Below are 20,328 nucleotides of genomic sequence, written 5' to 3' on the forward strand. Positions count from 1 at the left end.
ACTGAACATAATACTCTAAATGGGGCCTCACCAATGGCTGGTGTAACTGTAACATAACCTCCCAACTTCTATACTCAATAGAAGATAGGCACAAAATGCCTGAGTAACTCAGCGGAACGGGCAGCATCTCCGGAGGGAGGAATGGGAACTATATGTTGAAAGACTGGAGCGACTAGGCTTGTATACACTGGAATTTAGAAGGATGAGAGGAGATCTTATCGAAACGTATAAGATTATTAAGGGATTGGATACGTTAAGAGGCAGGAAACATGTTCCCAATGTTGGGGGAGTCCAGAACAAGGGGCCACAGTTTAAGAATAAGGGGTAGGCCATTTAGAACTGAGATGAGGAAAAACGTTTTCAGTCAGAGAGTTGTGAATCTGTGGAATTCTGCCTCAGAAGGCAGTGGAGGCCAATTCTCTGAATGCGTTCAAGAGAGAGCTCGATAGAGCTCTTAAGGATAGCGGAGTCAGGGGGTATGGGGAGAAGGCAGGAACGGGGTACTGATTGAGAATGATCAGCCATGATCACATTGAATGGTGGTGCTGGCTCGAAGGGTCGAATGGCCTCCTCCTGCACCTATTGTATTCGGGTCGAGACACTTCTTCAGAATAAATACTCAATAGTCTGACTGATGAAGCCCATTGCGCCGATATCTTGACACATAAATGTTTCCTATACACTTGGCAAGTGTTTGAACCTGTGCTGGACAAAAGAGGCATCCACAGTTCAAGTTGTCTGGTTTAGAAAGGAAAGGGAAGAATAACTCACTCCTCATCTTCTTCATCATCATCCTCTTCATCATCAGCGTCATCTCCTTCATCGCTTTTACCTTTAGCTTTCGGTGACTTTTCTAACTTTGCATTTTTCTACAAACGTAAAAGATGATTTCAATACAAATGATTTAGATGAGCGCGTTCATGGCAAAATTAGCAAGTTTGCAGATGACACAAAAGTGGGTGGTATTGGAGATAGTGAAGATGGTTGTGAAAAATTGCTGCAGGATCTTACTGGAGTATCAGTGACATTGACTCCATCTCTACCTCTTGCTGCCTCGGCAAGGCCAGCAGCATAATCAAGGACCAGTCTCACCCCGGCCACTCCCTATTCTCCCGTCTCCCATCAGGCAAAAGGTACATAAGTGTGAAAACGTACACCTCCAGATTCAGGGACATTTTCTTCCCAGGTGTTACCAGGCAACTGAATCATCCTACCACAACCAGAGAGCAGTCCCGAACTACTATCTACCTCTTTGGTGACCCTTGGACTATCCTTGATCGGACTTTGCTGGCTTTACCTCACACTAAACGTTATTCCCTTATCATGTATCTATACACTGTAAATGGCTCGATTGTTATCATGTATTGTCTTTCTGCTGACTGCACGCAACAAAAGCTTTTCACTGTACCTCGTTACAAGTTACAATAAGCTGAATTGAAGAGCAGGGGAATCAAGAACCAGAGGACATAGGTTTAAGGTGGGAGAGGAAAGATTTAATAGGAACCAGAGGGGTAACTTTTTCATTCAGAGGGTGGCGGGTATATGGAATGAACTGCCAGAGGAGGTTGTTAAGGCAGGTGTGATAACAAAATTTCAAAGACATTTCAGCAGGTACATGGACGAGAAAGGTTTCGAGGGATATGGACCAAATGTGTGCAAATGGGATTATTTTAGCTGGGGCATCTCGGTCGACTTGGACGAGTTGGGTCAAAGCTGTTTCCATGCTGTAAGAAGACATCATAAGGATTCAGCAGGATTCTTGTAAATCTCAATAACTTGGTACTCAGCATTTGAGAAGCCGTAAAATTGCAGCCCTCGGCAAAAAAAATCCAGTTAATACCAAGTTGCTCTTGGACATATCCCCATTAACCAGCTGCATTTCAAAATTGGCCAAGATTACGTGCATGCATTTCCCTTTAGAATGGCTCAACATATTGTTAGCCCGACAGTCGTTCGAAAAAGTCGGAGTAAAATAGTGATTTATTTTTAATAAGAGGACGTGTTCTCGGGAACCACTACTACGAATCCATTCCCAGGGAGTGAACCATATTATCATCAATAACAGGCAAAAACATTTCAGGTCTTTAGGGGCAAGATAGGGCATGCATGCTTTAGAGATGAGTAGCTGCAAGCACAGCATAACAAGTAAAGTGGATTTAATAGGGGTTTAAAATCACGAAGGGTTTCGGAAAGGTGTTTGCAGCAGCAGGAGGATTAATACCAAGGACAACATTTTGAAGTGGGCATCAGAAGTCATGGAATCCGATAGCCATACAGCATGGAAACTGGTCCTGCGGTCCAATTTGCCCATGCCCCATCTACGCTAATCCCACCTGCCTGCGTTTGGCCCATATCCCTCTAAATCTGTCCTATCCACGTACCTGTCTAAATGGTTAGTACCTGCCTCAACAAACTCCTCCGGCACCTCGTTACATATACCCACCACCCTCTGAGTGAAAAAGTTGCCTCAGATTCCTATTAAATCTTTCTCCTGTCACCTTAAACCTATGTCCTCTGGTTCTCGATTTCCCCTACTCTGGGCAAGAGACTCTGCGTTTACCCAATCAATTCCTCTCATGAATTTGTACACTTCTATAAGACCACCCCTCAACCTCCTGCCCTCCTAGAAATAGAGTCCTGTGCCCCAAGGAATAGAGTCCTAGCCTGCTCAACCGCTCCCTATAGCTCATGCCCTTGAGTCCTGGCAACATCCTCGTAAATCATCTCTGCACCCTTCCAGCTTTATTTTGTTAATACCAAGAACAACATTTTGAAGTGAGCACCAGAAGGCATGGAATCCTCGAGTCATACAGCATGGAAACTGGCCCTTCGGTCCAACTCGCCCAAGCCGACCAACATGCCCAGCCTATGCCACTCCCATCTGCCCGCATTGGCCCATATCCCTCTAAACTTTTCCTATTAATCTACCTATACAAATGTCTTTCAAATGCTCTCTCAACCTGCCTCAACTACTTCCTCTGGCAGCTCGTTCCATATACCCACCAGCCTCTGAGTGAAAAGGTTGCCCCTCGGGTTCCCAACAAATCATTCCCGTCTCATCTTACCCCAATGTCCTTTTTAGTTTAGATTAGTTTAGAGATACAGCGCGGAAATAGGCCCTTTGGCCCACCAAGTCCGCGCCGACCAGTGTTCCACTCACACCAATACTATCCTACACACACTAGGGACAATTTACAAATTTTACCAAAGCCAATTAGCCTACAAACCTGTACGTCTTTGGAGTGTGGGAGGCAACTGGAGCAACCAGAGGAAACCCTGGTTTCGGGAAACGTACAAACTACGTTCAGACAGCACCCACGGTCAGGATCATATCTGGATCTCTGGCGCTGTGAGGCAGCAACTCTACTGCTGTGCCCACTGGTCCTTGATTCCCCTAACCTGGGTAACGGACTCAGCACATTCAGAGTTGTGTGAATGGAAGGGCGTATTATGGGATCGCAGAGTGAGGCTAGAGTCAAGTCAAGAGTTTTGTTGCCGTATGTCCCAGATTGAACAATAAAATTCTTAGTTGCAGCAGCACAACAGAAAATGTAAACACAGTACACTGTAAACAGTATGATAAACGAGGAAAATAGTTCATACATATACACACATATACATATGTGTGTGTGTGTGTGTGTGTGTATAGGAAGGAACTTCAGATTAAGCCGAAGATAGACATAAAAAGCTAAGCAACTCAGCGGGTCAGGCAGAATCCCAGGAGAAAAGGAATAGGTGACATTTCGGGTGGAGCCCACCTGCTTAGACAATAGACAATAGACAATAGGTGCAGGAGGAGACCATTCGGCCCCTCGAGCCAGCACCGCCATTCAATGTGATCACGGCTGATCATTCTCAATCAGTACCCCGTTCCTGCCTTCTCCCCATACCCCCTGACTCCGCTATCCTTAAGAGCTCTATCCAGCTCTCTCTTGAATGCATTCAGAGAATTGGCCTCCACTGCCTTCTGAGGCAGAAAATTCCACAGATTCACAACTCTCTGACTGAAACAGTTTTTCCTCATCTCAGTTCTAAATGGCCTACCCCTTATTCTTAAACTGCAGCCCCTTGTTCTGGACTCCCCCAACATTGGGAACATGTTTCCTGCCTCTAACGTGTCCAACCCCTTAATAATCTTATAAGTTTCGATAAGATCTCCTCTCATCCTTCTAAATTCCAGTGTATACAAGCCTAGTCGCTCCAGTCTTTCAACATATGAAAGTCCCGCCATTCCGGGAGTCTTCTTCAGACTGAGGGAGTCACTCTGAAGAAGGTGGGTTCCACCCGAAATGTCACCTATTTCTTTTCTCCTGGGATTCTGCCTGACATAAAAACAATAATAATACAAAAAGACAAAACCAATGGCCCCAAGTCCATGTAGTTCAAAGCTTAGACAATAGAAAACATACAATAGATAATATGTGCAGGAGGAGGTCATTCGGCCCTTCAAGCCAGCACCGCCATTCAATGTGATCATGGCTGATCATTCTCAATCAGTACCCTGTTCCTGCCTTCTCCCCATACCCCCTGACTCCGCTATCTTTAAGAGCTCTATCTAACTCTCTCTGGAAAGCATCCAGAGAATCGGCCTCCACTGCCTTCTGAGACAGAGAATTCCACAGATTCACAACTTTCTTGTTGGAGGTGGTAGTGATAGCTTCAGATATATGTCTGAATCCTCACATACCTTTGCAGGTTGTACTGCGGTGGAAGATGACTTGCGCTTCATAGCTTCTCTCCTGGCGGTTGCCTTCACATGATCATCTTCGGATTCAGAATCTGAGTCAGGCACGCCTGCAAATTTCAAAAAATAAAAACACTTACAAAAATAATTATCCAAAATACATTTGTGCCATCCTTCGGTATCACAAAATGCTGGAGTAACTCAGCGGGTCAGGCAGCATTTCTGGAGAGAAGGAATGGGTGGCGTTGCGGGTCGAGACCCTTCTTCAGACTGATGTCACGGGGGGCAATAGACAACAGACAATAGGTACAGGAGTAGGCCATTTGGCCCTTCGAGCCAGCAGCACCATTCAATGTGATCATGGCTGATCATCCACAATCAGTACCCCGTTCCTGCCTTCTCCCCATACCCCCTGACTCCGTTATCCTTAAAAGCTCTATCTAGGATGAGGGGGGGGGACCTCATTGAAAATTACTGAATAGTGAAAAGCTTGGCTAGAGTGGATGTGGAGAGGATGTTTCCACTAGTGGGAGAGTCCAGGACTAGAGGTCATCGCCTCTGAATTAAAGGACGTTCCTTTAGGAAAGAGATGAGGAGGAATTTCTTTAGTCAGAGGGTGGTGAATCTGTGGAATTCTTGCCACAGGAGGCTATGGAGGCTGTCAATTGATATTTTTTAGGCAGATAGATAGGTTTTTGATTAGTACGGGTGTCAGGGGTTACGGAGAGAAGGCAGGAGAATGGCGTTCACAGGGAGAGGTAGATCAGCCATGATTGAATGGCGGAGTAGACTCATGTCAGTACCCTACCTCCAATACCATGTGCTCTAATTTTGCCCACTAATCTCCTATGTGGAACCTTGTCAAAGGCTTTCTGAAAGTCAAGGTACACCACATCCACCGGCTCTCCCCTGTCAATTTTCCTGGTTACATCCTCAAAGAATTCCAGAAGATTAGTCAAGCATTATTTCCCCTTCGTAAATTCTTGCTGACTCGGAACAATCCTGTTACTACTATCCAAATGCTCCGCAATTTCGTCTTTTATGATTGACTCCAGCATCTTCCCCACCACTGATGTCAGACTAACTGGTCTATAATTTCCCGTTTTCTCTCTCCCTCCCTTCTTAAAAAGTGGGACAACATTAGCTACCTTCCAATCCACAGGAACTCATCCTGTGCCATACTACAGCTCCTCTTGTCTTTGACCTGATTTGCCAGCTGTTTCTCTCCCCACAGATGTTGCTAGAATTTAAAACATTTTCTGTTTCAGGTTTACTAGGTTAATTCCCGGAATGGCGGGACTGTCGTATGTTGAAAGACTGGAGCGGCTAGTCTTGCATACACTGGAATTTAGAAGAATGAGAGGGGATCTTATCGAAACATATAAGATTATTAAGGGATTGGACACGTTAGAGGCAGGAAACATGTTCCCAATGTTGGGGGAGTCCAGAACCAGGGGCCACAATTTAAGAATAAGGGGTAGGCCATTTAGAACGGAGATGAGGAAAAACTTTTTCAGTCAGAGAGTTGTAAATCTGTGGAATTCACTGCCTCCGAAGGCAGTGGAGGCCAAGTCTCTGAATGCATTCAAGAGACCTATTAGAGTTCTTAAGGATAGCGGAGTCAGGGGGTATGGGGAGAAGGCAGGAACGGGGTACTGATTGAGAATGATCAGCCATGATCACATTGAATGGTGGTGCTGGCTCGAAGGGCCGAATGTCAATTTCAGACTTCCATAAGTTTGCATTTTTGTTTTGTTTGATTTTCTATTGAATGGAAGTTTCCCTCCCTGCAGGTTCTTTGTACATGCAGAGAGAATGAATGTTCAATACACTATTGTGGGCATTTGTGGACCTAACCTCAGGTCTTTGGCTACAAAATTAAACCATCTCCAAAACCTGAAAAGCTCTTTCCAATAGTTAATTCCGCCTCAAACAGAACCCTTTCCATTTACTTTTGCAATGATAGGTGTAATTAGTGTTTTTCTGCGATGGTACACATTGATGCGACGTACCAGCATCTCCAAAAAGTTTTAAACTAAACTTTCCAATATTATACAACTTTAATTTTACATTTTAATTATTAGTTTATGTTCATAAGTTATAGAAGCAGAATTAGGCCATTTGGCCCATCGTCCACTCCACTATTCAATCATGGCTGATCAATCTTTCCCTCTCAACCCCATTATCCTGCCTTCTCCTCATAACCTCCGACACCCGTACGAATCAAGAATCTACAGGTTCGATCCTGACTACGGGTGCTGCACTGTAAGGAGTTTGTACGTTCTCCCCGTGACCTGCGTGGGTTTACTCCGAGATCTTCGGTTTCCTCCCACACTCCAAAGACGTACAGGTATGTAGGTTAATTGGCTGGGTAAAATGTTAAAAAAATTGTCCCTAGTGGCTGTAGGATAGTGTTAATGCACGGGGATCACTGGGCGGCACGGACTTGGAGGGCCGAAAAGGCCTGTTTCCGGCTGTATATATATGATATGATATGATATCAAACTCTGCCTTAAAAATATCCATTGTCTTGGGCTCCACAGCCATCTGTGGCAATGAATTCCACAGATTCACCACCCTCTGACTAAATAAATTTCTCATCTCCTTCCTAAACGGAGATGAGGAAGAACTTTTTCAGTCAGAGAGTGGTGAAGGTGTGGAATTCTCTGCCTCAGAAGGCAGTGGAGGCCAGTTCGTTGGATGCTTTCAAGAGAGAGCTGGATAGAGCTCTTAAGGATAGCGGAGTGAGGGGGTATGGGAGAAGGCAGGAACGGGGTACTGATTGAGAGTGATCAGCCATGATCGCATTGAATGGCGATGCTGGCTCGAAGGGCTGAATGGCCTACTCCTGCACCTATTGTCTATTGTCTAAAAGAACGTCCTTTAATTCTAAGGCTATGACCTCCAGTCCTGGACTCTCCCATGAGTGGAAACATCCTCTCCACATCCACTCTATCCAGGCCTTTCACTACTACATTAAAATTGATTGATCACAAAATCAATACAGAAGAGGAGAGTATATCGATGGAAAGAATTGATAAATGTAGCTTAAAGGTGTATTGGCACAATTGTGTCTACAAAACAAACTGCTGTAGGTAACTCGGCACAGTGGTGCAACTGGTTGAGCTAGCAGTCTCACAGCACCGGAGACCCAGATTAAATCCCAATCTTAGGTGCTGTCTCTAAGGAGTTTGCACGTTCTCCCAGTGACAGCGTGGGTTTCCTCCTGGTACTCCGGTTTCCTCTCACATCCCAAAGATGTGCGGGTTTATAGGTTAATTGACCTCTGTAAATTGCTTAGCTGTAGGGTGCAGATGAAAAAGTGGGAAAACACGTAACTAGTGTTATTGGGTGATTAATGGTCGGTGTGGGCTCGGTGGGACGAATGGCCCGTTTCCATGGTGCATCTTGAAACTAAACTAACTCAGTTTAGTGGTTTATTATTGTCACATGTGCACACGTGGTGCAGTGAAAAGCTTTTGTCGTGCTAATCAAAAAGACTAAAGATGCTCCCCGACATACGATGCTTCGACTTACGATATTTCGACTTTACGATGATGCAAACGCTGGGCAACTGCAGCGAGCCGCAACTCGCTTCCAGCCACGTGATCAGGTGTATTAGATGCATTTCGACTTACGATATTTTCGGTTTACGATGGGTTTCTCGGAACGTAACGCCATCGTAAGTTCAGCACCTGCATATGATTACAATCAAGCCATCCACAAGGAACAGACGGCAGGTACAGCATTTACTGCAAGATACAGTCCAATAAAAGATAGTTTGAGGGTCTTCAATGAGGTAGAGGGAAGATCAGGACTTCAACTTCAACTGCTGAGAGGATGCTTCAGTTGCCAGATGACCACTGGGAAGCACCTGTCTCTGAATCTGGAGGTGCGAGTTTTCAAACTTCTGTACCTCTTGTCTTGATTGCGAGAGGGGTGAAGAGTGACCCGGGTGAGACTGGTCCTTGATTATGCTGGCGGCCTTGCCCAGGCAGCACGAAGGTGCGGTTAAGTGGATGTTTAGAGATAAAAATCAATCTTTGCCTTTGGTCAACATTAACTTGAAGAACCTTGCATCCCAGAAGAGATGGGCATAGAATAATACAGCAAAGTGACAGGCCCTTTGGCCAATAAAGTCTGTGCTCGACATCATGCCAAGATAAACGAACCTCCGTTTTGATTACAAGCAGGTAAATTAAATTCGTATGTACACATCAAATCCATTGTAGACTTGGAGCGTTGCAAAATAATGAGTCCACCAGAATATGTAGTACAACTGTATTTATTTAGTACTTTTAATACTTCCATTTCAAAGACAGCGCATCCATCAGAGGTATTGCATTTGTTTGTCCCTCTAATGTAGGAAGATGACATGAGAATAAAGACATCAGTCACTGAAAGTAAGCATGCAGGTACAGCAGGCAGTGAAGAACGCTAATGGCACGTTGGCCTTCAATAACAAGAGGTGTTGCTTATCGGAGCAAAGAGGTCTTTCTGCAGTTGTATAGGGCCCTAGTGAGACCACACCTAGAGTGCAGTATTGTGTGCAGTTTTGGTCTCCAAATTTGAGGAAGGATATACTTGCTATTGAGGGAGTGCAGCATAGGTTCACGAGGTTAATACCCGGAATGGCGAGACTGTCGTATGTTGAAAGACTGGAGCGACTGGGCTTGTATTCTCTGGAATTTAGAAGGGTGAGAAGGGATCTTATTGAAACATAAGATTATTAAGGGATTGGACACGCTAGAGGCAGGAAACATGTTCCCGATGTCGGGGGAGTCCCGAACCAGGGGCCACAGTTTAAGAATAAGGGGTAGGCCATTCGGAACGGAGATGAGGAAAAACTTTTTCACTCAAGAGTTGTGAAGCTGTGGAACTCTTTGCCTCAGAAGGCAGTGGAGGCCCATTCCCTGGATGCTTTCAAGAGTTAGATAGAGCTCTTAATGATAGTGGAGTCAAGGGATATGGGGAGAAGGCAGGAACGGGGTAGATTGTGGATGATCAGCCATGATCACATTGAATGGCGGTGCTGGCTCGAAGTGCCAAATGGCCTACTCCTGCACCCATTGTCTATTCAATGGTTCCAAATACTGGGATACTCACCCCTCTGTTTACGCGAGCAGCACACATATTAGTGAGAATTTAACTGCTCACTCCCTTCCATGAATTGGCTTCTATGGCAGCCCAGCCGACTGAAATAAAGCTGAGCAATAAATAACCTGCACCCAAAAGCAAGCGTGCAAGGTATTCCTAGAAATGGACCCAAAAATTAAGGAAAGAGCCCAACGTTATAGCCTCCTTGTCGTGTACATCTTGCGACACCCTTTATTGTGCATTGCAACACCTCAGTGCTTCGGCACAAGGTCCATCATTTTCTCAAGCTCGTATCCAGATCCTATCGATGCTTCAAGATCATTCCTTGAAGCTTTACCATCCACCCGTCCACGTAGAGGTCTTTCAGACGCTAAAATAGGTGCTGATCAACATCTTTCACCATCGGGCATGGCCCATCCAAATGTATCAAGCTCGAGCAAAGGGGCTAGGGACGGGGAATGCAATGGGGCCAAAGGTTCTGTAAGCAGTAGTTGCATCAAATCCAGGCCAATCTGCAAACAGAAAATAATGGTCGTAAAAACAAAGAACTTGAATCAGAAAATAAAAACTTCATTAATAATCTGTCAAAGCAAATGAGGCAAAAAGTCTACAATATTAAATGTTACCCCAATATATTATTCATTGAGTAATGCAATAGTTGCATGAATACACACGACCACACTTACCAAGATTATCCATGATATGATCAGAATCCCAGGGACCATTTCCCTCCAGGGTCTGCGTACTACGACGTCCTCTTTGGTCACAGAGACCTTGCGTTGAAGGGTCCTGGTCCTACATTGTTTCTTCATGCCTAGAGGTCGAACGATAAGACTTTCATCCCAAATGAGTCCGAGCTGGAATCTAAAACATGTTCCAGGGTAAAAGGCCAATGTGAACATCTACTGCCGACAGTAGTCCACCCGAGCATCCAGTCTGAAGAAGGGTCCCGACCCAAAAGGTTCTCCAGGAAGGCTGCCTGACCCGCTGAGTTACTCCAGGAAGGCTGCCTGACCCGTTGAGTTACTCCTTCCACCCAAGCAAAGTAACGGAAACGACATTTGAGATGGCCGGCAGAGAGGAAAAGTAAGAAACACCTATTTTCTGCATTTCCAACATCAATTCCACCCAAGATCATAGCTGACATGGACATACAACGCAGAAGGAATGGTACAGGGATGCATTAATCAAATGGTTATTTGTTTAGGAGAAGGAGATGGGTTAAAAACACACTTACCAATGATGTGTTCCCCACTGATATAAATAGGACCAGAACCAGTCTTCAGGCGGAAACGGACTGGAGGAGACACTTCAAATCCACCCAGACCCATCTAGAAAAGACCAGCATTCAATATTTTAAATATGATACTCATTACCAAAAAGCAAAGTATTGGAGGAACCCAACGATTTCATTCAATTATACTTTATTGTCACATGTACCTGGGTGCAGTGAAATGCTGCGTTTTGCATACAATCATGTAGCAGACCTCACCTCAGCAGGTCAGGCATCATCTGTGCGGCACGGTGGCGCAGAGGTAGAGTTACTCCCTTCCAGTGCCAGAGAACCGGGTTCGATCCTGACTACGGGTGCTTGTCTGAACGGAGTTTGTACATTCACCCATAATCTGTGTGGGTTTTCCCTGGGATCGGTTTCCTGCCACTTTGTAGGTTAATTGGCATGGTAAAATTGTAAATTGTCCCTAGTGTATGCAGGATAGTGTTAGTGTGCGGGGATCACAGGTCGGCGCAGACTCGGTGAGTCAAAGGGCCTGTTTCCGTGCTGCACCTCTAAACTAAACTGTGAGAAATGGATGGACGACGTTTCAGACCGGGACCCAAAACGTCACCTGTCTATTATAGAGTCAACCAGAGCTGAAACAGGCTCTTCGGCCTAACTTGGCCATGTTGCCTGAGCAGCTGAGTCACTCCAGCACTTCAAGTCTCAGAGGACACAGGCTTAAAGTGAGAGGAGAGAGATTTTAAGGTGATCCGAGGACGGTGGATGCCTGGAACAAATTGCCAGAGGTGTTGGCGGCGGCAGGTATAATAGCCGAATAAATAGCAACAAAAAAAAGAACTGTAGATGATGATTTACACCAAAGATAAGACACTAAATGCTGGAGTAGCTCAGTGGGCCAGCATCTCTGTCAGTCTGAAGAAAGGTACCAATCCGAAACATCACCCATCTGTTTTCTCCAGAGATGCTGCCGGACCCGCTGAGACATTGGCTTTCGTGGAAAGGGTGCAGAAAAGATTTACGAGGATCATGCCATGGCTCGAGGTCCTGAGCTACAGGGAGAGGTTTAGCAGCCTAGGAATTTATTCCTTGGTGCACAGGAGGATGAGAGGCGAGAGGTGTACAAGATAAGAGGAATAGAGAGGCTAAAATCACAAGAGTCTCTCACCCAGATTATTGAAAATGAGAATCAAAGGACCTAGGTTTAAGGTGAAGTGGGAAGATTTAATTGGAACCTGGGTGGCAACTTTGAAAAAATTATACAATGGATAGTAGGGAAATGGAACACACTGTCGGAGGAGATAGTCGAGGCAGGTACTATCATAACCTTTAAAAAACATTTAGACAGGTACATAGATAAAATGTGTTTAGTGATATGGGCCAAAAGCAGGCAGGTGGGACTAGTGCAGATGGGGCACGTTGATTTGCATGGGAAAGATGGGCCGAAGGGCCTTTCCCCCCACTGTATCTCAATGACTATGAACACTGAATTCTCTCATTTCAAGTAACTCCCCACTACCCCCTTTCTTTTTCCTATGTGCACCCATTTTCCCCATCATCTTCCACCCCCAACCCCCACCACCCAGCTCCATTCCCCTCAGTGCACTCACCTCCCATCCCCGAGTCTCTCTTTCCCCCCTTTATCCTGCCCCCTCTTTCCGCTCCTCCATGTCCCCTTGCACCCAATCCCTCCAGCTGGTTTTATATTTCACCTCTCCTGATCTGACAACCTGTGATTTAATTAAAGTAAACATAGACAATCTGCCAATGTGCAGCAGCTGCGATGGTGCAAAGGCATTTTCTAAAAGATTTTTTTAAATTCAATACAAAATTTCTCTCCCCTTTCGCCTTTGTTGCTTACTCCACCCCTCTGCCTATCAAATCCCCTCACCTGTATCCAGGCTTTGTCCCACTCGCACCCTCTTCAAGCTTTTTCCCTCCTATAATAAGTCCAAAGAAGGGTCCCAACCCAACGCCTGAATTACACCAGCACTTTGTGCTTTGCTGCAGATTCAAGCATCTGCAGTTCCTGCTGTCTTGTGATCTTCATCTGTAACTACCAGTACAGAGAATTGTGGACGCAGCCCAGGCCATCACACAAACCATTGACTACATTGACAATTCACACTGACTCGGCAAGACCAGCTGCATAACCAAGGAAGAGTCTCACCCCGGTCACTCCCTCTTCCCCCCTCTCCCAAAGAGAGAGCGGTCCTGAGCTACTATCTACCTCACCGGAGACCGTCAGACTACCTTTAATCGGACTTTACCTTACACTAGATAGACACAAGAAGCTGGAGTAACTCAGCAAGACAGGCAGCATCTCTGAAGAGAAGGAATGGGTGACGTTTTGGGTCGAGACCCTTCTTCAGACTGGTTAGGAATAAGGGAAACGAGAGATCTAGACGGTGATGTGGAGAGATAAAGAACATGAATGAAAATACAAAGTCTCATTCTAAGAAAATACAAAGTCTCTGTCTATCTCGGTCAGGACAAATCTTTTGTTTGTTTGTTTGTTTGTTTGTTTTTATGTCTTGTTTGCTTGGTAAAGCGTCTTTGAGTATCTTAAAAGCGCTATATAAAATAAATGTATTATTATTATTATTATCTGCAGTATAAACCAGCATCTGCAGCTCCTTTCTACACAACAGACCATGTGTTTTGGACACAAAATGCTGGAGTAACTCAGTGGGACAGGCAGTATCTCTGGAGAGAAGGAAAGGGCGACGTTTCGGGTCGAGACTTTTCTTCATACTGGGTCTCGACCCGAAACATCACCCATTTCTTCTCTCCAGAGATGCTGCCTGTCCCGCTGAATTACTCCAGCATGTTGTGACATTTCGATTTAAACCAGCATCTGCAGTTCTTTCCTGCACATATGTGTTTTGGAGATACAAATAACATCAGATGCTGGAGTCTTGAGCAAAATACAAAGTGCTCCATGGAGCAACTCAATGGATCAGGCAGAATCTGTGGACGGAATGGAAAAATAATGTTTTGAGTTGGGATCCTTTTTCAGACACTGTCTTAAAAAGAGGTTTACTAAGTGCTGGAGTAACTCAGTGGGCCAGGCAGCATCTCTGGAGAACATGGTTAGGTGTCATTTCGGGCTGGGACCCTTCCTCAGACTGATTGTGAAGGTGGTGAAATCACAGGGAGAGAGGAAGGCAGGAGAAAGCGTGGCAGGTAATAGGTCGAAACGGGTAGATGGTTGGAAACAAAGGCGAGAGATTAAAACTGAAGGTGTGAGACAAAAAGATTGAATAGTTGGGAATTATGAAGCAGAGGAAGGAAATAGGTGAGAATCCAGTTGGGAGAGGGGGCAAGGTAAGAAAATTGGTTGGAGGGGGTCACCGAAAATTGGAGTAATCAATGTTCAAAAATTTCTAACTTTCCATCAGCTCCAAATATATCAAAACAAGCCTTGCCCCCTTGTGTACAGATGAATAGGCCACTTACTGAAGTCAGAACGGATGGTTTCAGAGATGTTAAGGGCATTTTAATCATTTTCCCATTCGCACTCATGGCCTCCACCTCAATGACGTGCAGCTCATCCTTCGTTTCAGGCCCCACACACACCTGCCAACATGAGAATAGGGAACAAAAGTTTCAAAAAGCAATTCAAAAGCACACATCAAATCTAACTCCTTCCTGGAGCTTCACCAAAGCCAGAGGAATGAAAAATTCTCCAGTCACAAGATCAGACACAACATCTACACATTTATAGAACACCGAACATAGACACAAAATGCTGGAGTAATGCAGCGGGTCAGGCAGCATCTCTGGAGAAAATGAATGGGTGACGTTTCCGGTCGAGACCGTTCTTCAGACATACCTGCCAGCTCTGCATTCTGAAGATCATAAGGTCATAAGTAGACACAAAATGCTGGAGTAACTCAGCGGGTCAGGCAGCATCTCTGGAGAGAAGGAATGGGTAACATTTTGGGTCGAGACCCTGATTCAGACTGAAGAAGGATCTCGACGTGAAACGTCACCCATTCCATCTATCCAGAGATGTTGCCTGACCCGCTGAGTTACTCCAACATTTTGTGTCTACCTTCGATTTAAACTAGCATCTGCAGCTTTATTCCTACACATAAGGTCATAAGTGATAGGAGTAGAATTCGGTCATCCGGCTCATCAAGTCTACTCCATCATTCAATCATGGCTGATCTATCTTTCCCTCTCAACCCCATTCTCCTGCCTTCTCCCCATCACCCCCGACACCGTTACTAATCAAGAATCTATCAATATCCACCTTAAAATATCAATCGGCGGCCTCCACAGCCATCTGTGGCAATGAATTCCACAGATTCACCACCCTCTCACTCAAGAAATTCCTCATCAACTCCTTTCTGAAGGTACATCCTTTGATTCTGGGGCTTTGGCCTCAGAATAAAATTTCAGTCTCCAGTACATCCGGAGAAAGGAAAATGGGCAAAAGGTGTTGAATTGGGCGGCACAGTGGCGAAGCGGTAAAGTTGTTGCCTTACAGCGCCAGAGACCCGGGTTCGATCCCGACGATGGATGCCTCTCCTCTGTACGGAGTTTGTATGTTCTCACTGTGACCGCGTGGGTTTTCACCGGGTGCTTCAGTTTTCTCACTCACTCCAAAGACGTACAGGTTTGGAGGTTAATTGGATTAGGTAAAATTGTAAAGTGTCTGTAGTGTGCACAGTAGTGCTAGTGTACAGGGTGTTTACTGGTTGGCACGGAGACAGTGGACCAAAGGGCCTGTTTCCGCGCTGTATCTCTGAAGCCTAAAATAAAGTTGTCAGAGGCAGAGCTTTTTTCTCACCTACAAAGAGTGGCGAGTGCCTGGAACACTCTGCCAGGCGTGTTGGAGGAGGCAAATACGACAGTGGGTTTTCAGGTAGGTACATGGATGTGCGGGGAGTGGAGAGATGCGAATCAGGTGCAGGCAGAGGAGATTGGTTTAACTTGGCATCTTGTTCGGAACAGACATAGTGGGCCGAAGGGCCTGTTCCGGTGCTCTACTGCTCTGGTTCTTAACTTGATCAGTTGTTGGAAATGTGAATCTGCTGCTGTCAAGATAAGAGTTGCCTTTCATGTTTGCCTGAAATGTGCATTGGTTTGGTCCACAAATAGGTTGCTCAAGACTTCCTTGCTGCTCATCCTTGCTCTGCTCACTGTTCCTTTGGGCCTCCAAGATGGTGCTTGTTCATCTGCCTGCTTCAGCAGGAATATTGCACAAAAGCAACTTAATTAGAGGCCTCCAACTCTATTTTTACTCTTTTCAGCGCTTTTTAATCTTTTCCCATTTTAACTAGAGGCAGGTGTCATTCCTCTGGCTAGACGTTAAATACTATTGCGTCTCTAACTTGTACCTCTCATTCCAAGACCGTAAATTTGTGGGGCACACTTTTTGATTTTAGGCAATTTAAAAGGTCTTGTGATGCAACATTGGAGATAAGTGGATGAAAGGAGATTACACAGTGTGATAATTTTCACTTCAAAGGTGATAAAGAGTGCTCTAATTCACCCTGTGGATTGTTGAGTAGCAATTTCTTGGTTCTTTGTAAAACGCGAGCGTGCTTTCTTTGCAAATCCAAACTAATTTTTCTGACTATTTGCATTTAACTAGCGCCTTTTATAGCAGAGGCATTTGGTCTGAATAGACAATAGACAATAGACAATAGGTGCAGGAGGAGGCCATTCGGCCCTTCGAGCCAGCACCACCATTCAATGTGATCATGGTTGATCATTCTCAATCAGTACCCCGTTCCTGCCTTCTCCCCGTACCCCCTGACTCCTCTATCCTTAAGAGCTCTATCTAGCTCTCTCTTGAATGCATTCAGAGAATTGGCCTCCACTGCCTTCTGAGGCAGAGAATTCCACAGATTCATAACTCTTTGATTGAAAAAGTTTTTCCTCATCTCCGTTCTAAATGGCCTACCCCTTATTCTTAAACTATGGCCCCTGGTTCTAGACTCCCCCAACATTGGGAACATGTTTCCTGCCTCTAACGTGTCCAACCCCTTAATAATCTAATATGTTTCGATAAGATCCCCTCTCATCCTTCTAAATTCCAGTGTATACAAGCCTAGTCGCTCCAGTCTTTCAATATACGACAGTCCCGCCATTCCGGGAATTAACCTAATAAACCTATGCTGCACGCCCTCCATAGCAAGAATATCCTTCCTCAAATTTGGAGACCAAAACTGCACACAGTACTCCAGGTGCAGTCTTACTAGGGCCCTGTACAACTGCAGAAGGACCTCTTTGCTCCTATACTCAACTCCTCTTGTTATGAAGGCCAACATTCCATTGGCTTTTTTCACTGCCTGCTGTACCTGCATGCTTACTTTCAGTGACTAATGCACTAGGACACCTAGATCTCGTTGTACGTCCCCTTACCGAGTCACAGAATGAGCTAAAAACTTAACCATTGCAAAACCCTATGAAGGACGACTGGTTATGGAAGGCAAGTCAGCTGCCTGGATAATTAGGATTCAGAAAAGCTAGGAGTTCAATAAAATATTCTTGTAAGCTGGCAGGGGTGAAGGCAGTGACAATGTTTAGTTTAATTTAGAGATACAGCGCGGGAATAGGCTCTTCGAGCCCCCTGCGTTCGCGGCGAGCAACGATCCCCGCACACCAGCACTATCCCATTCATTAGGGATAATATACAATGTTACCGAAACATACAAACCTACACGTCTTGAGTGTTGGAGGAAACTGGAGCAGCTGGAGGAAACCCACGCAGTCAAGGGAAGAACGGACAAACACCGTACAGACAGCACCTGTAGTCAGGATTGAGCCCAGGTCCCTGGCGCAAAGGTAGCAACTCTACCCCTGAGCCACGTTGAAGGCGGCAAATGAATTAGAGTCATAGAGTGATACAGTGTGGAAGCAGGCCCTTCAGCCCAACTTACCCACACTGGCCAACATGTCCCAGCTACACTAGTCCCACCTGCCCGCTTTTGGTCCACATCCTGCCAAACCTGTCCTATCCATATACCCAAGATAGACACAGAATGCTGGTGTAACTAGGACAGGCAGCATCTCCTGTCTTGCAGTTACTCCAGCATTTTTTGTCTATCTTAGATTTCAACCGGTATCTGCACTTCTTTCCTACACATTCATTCCCTATACCTGTCCATTTCTTAAATGTTGGGATTGTCCCTGCCTCAACTACCTCCTCTGGCAGCTTGTTCCATACACCCACCACCCTGTGTGTGAAAAAGCTACCCCTCAGATTCCTATTAAATATTTTCCCCTTCACCTTAAACCCATGTCCTCTGGTCCTCGATTTCCCTCCGCTGGGCAAGAGACTCTGTGCATCTATCCGATCTATTCCTCTCATGATTTTATTCACCTCAATAAGATCACCCCTCAACCTCCTACACTTCAAGGAATAGAGTACCAGTCTGCTTAACCGCTCCCTATAGCTCAGACCCTCCTGTCCTGGGAACATCATAGAAACATAGAAAATAGGTGCAGGAGGCCATTCTGCCCTTCGAGCCAGCACCGCCATTCATTGTGATCACAGCTGATCATCCACAATCAGTAACCTGTGCCCATCTTCTCCCTATATCCCTTGATTCCACTAGCCCCCAGAGCTCTATCTATCTCTTAAATTCATCCAGTGATTTGGCCTCCACTGCCCTCTGTGGCAGAGAATTCCACAAATCTCTGGGTGAAAAAGTTCCTTCTCACCTCAGTTTCAAATGGCCTCCCCTTTATTCTAAGACTGTGGCCCCTGATTCTGGACTTCCCCAACATTGGGAACATTTTTCCTGCATCTAGTTTGTCCAGTCCTTTTATGATTTTATATGTCTCTATAAGATCCCCTCTCATCCTAAACTCCAGTGAATACAATATACTATCACCATAGGAAGGTTGCAAGGTTTGGAACATCCTCGTAAATCTTCTCTGTACCATTTCTAGCTTGACGACATCTTGACAACTGCACTCAGCATAGGGTCAGGTGAGGAGAGACAAGTAGACTTTCCAATTGCACACAGCTCAGGGTACTCACCGTTCTCAGAACCAGTTGATGTGCCCGCGGATCATCCTCCATCTTGAACTTGTACTCTTTCTTTGATCCTTCCAGCATGCACCCTGGGCAATGAGAATTTAAACTGTAAATATAATCAACTGCTCCCAGCAACGCATTTGGAAATTAGTGCATACATTAACTCTCGAGATGTTAATTTAGGATGGCATTGGTGGTTTTTGGGTGGGGGGTAAAAACTTCATTGATACAGACTCCTTCCAAGTATTAGCATGCCTTAATGTGTATTAGAATCAGTGAAGTATTTTCAATATACTATCACCATAGCAGGTTGCAACGATTAGAACAGCTTTGAAAGTCAGTCAAAAGCCTGCCTGAAACTTATTGGTCTTCCAGTGCAATGAGCTATCCACAAGGGTCCCAACCAAAAAGACTGAAGAAGGGTCTCGACCCAAAACATCACCCATTCCTTCTCTCCAGAGATGCTGCCAGCCCCGCTGAGTTACTCCAGCATTTTGTGTCCATCTTCAGTTTAAACCAGCATCTGCAGTTCCTTCCTACACATGTTCTCCAGGGATGCTGCCTGATCCAGCAAAATATTCCAGCACTTTGGCGGCACGGTGGTGCAGCAGTGTTGCTGCCTTACAGCGCCGGATATCTAGGTTTGATCCTGACTGCAGCTGCTGTCTGTATGGAGTTTGCACGTTCTCCGTGACCACGTGAGTTTTCTCTGGGTGCTCCGGTTACTTCCTATATTCCAAAGATGTGCAGGTTAATTTGAAAAATGGGGACCCATGCTGATCGAACGTGAATCTTGCAAATTAGTGCAATGTTCCTGTATTGTATGATGACTGATCCATGAATCTACTGCTTTATGTAATTTCAAAGTATGTGAAAAGTATAATTTCGTTTGGAGATACAAGAAGGAAACAGGCCATTCGGCCCACCGACTCCACGGTGACCATCAACTGCCCATTCACACTAGCTCTATGTTATCCCACTTTCCCTACACACTATGATCAGGATCAAGTCCGTGTCTCTGGCACTGTGAGGCAGCGACTCTACCAGTTTAAGGAAAAAATTGCTAAGAACAGAAAACCCATTTAGTGACACCAGGCGAGCATTAAGTGTTAGCCAGACTAATAAAAGACTCTAAACACTTTTTCCAATGATCCAGCAAATTTTTTATTCCCTTTCCACTTTTAATTGAGCTCAGATTTAAGCAATTTGAAAGGTGCAGAAATGAATGGATTTGTCAGCTCTAGAAACATGATCTTATAGATTTAGAAGATCGCAAAGAGAATAGATAGGGTAAAAGCACACTCTTTTACC

General features: G+C 45.2%; 1 protein-coding gene across 3 annotated transcripts in view; it reads right to left on the minus strand.

Moving 5' to 3' along the window:
• The window catches only part of npm1b (nucleophosmin 1b), a 90,061-nt gene that overhangs the window by 65,018 nt on the left and 4,715 nt on the right, over positions 1–20,328 (minus strand). For all 3 annotated transcript variants that reach the window (XM_078404931.1, XM_078405020.1, XM_078404839.1), the window contains 5 exons: positions 19,021–19,103; positions 14,478–14,597; positions 11,019–11,112; positions 4,688–4,794; positions 772–869 (listed from right to left, as the gene is read on the minus strand). In XM_078404931.1, coding sequence (XP_078261057.1) covers positions 772–869; positions 4,688–4,794; positions 11,019–11,112; positions 14,478–14,597; positions 19,021–19,103 — 502 coding nt within the window. The remainder of the gene's footprint in view (positions 1–771; positions 870–4,687; positions 4,795–11,018; positions 11,113–14,477; positions 14,598–19,020; positions 19,104–20,328) is intronic.

Source organism: Rhinoraja longicauda, chromosome 1, assembly GCF_053455715.1.
Source record: "Rhinoraja longicauda isolate Sanriku21f chromosome 1, sRhiLon1.1, whole genome shotgun sequence".
In the NCBI taxonomy this organism is placed as follows: Eukaryota; Metazoa; Chordata; class Chondrichthyes; order Rajiformes; family Arhynchobatidae; genus Rhinoraja; species Rhinoraja longicauda.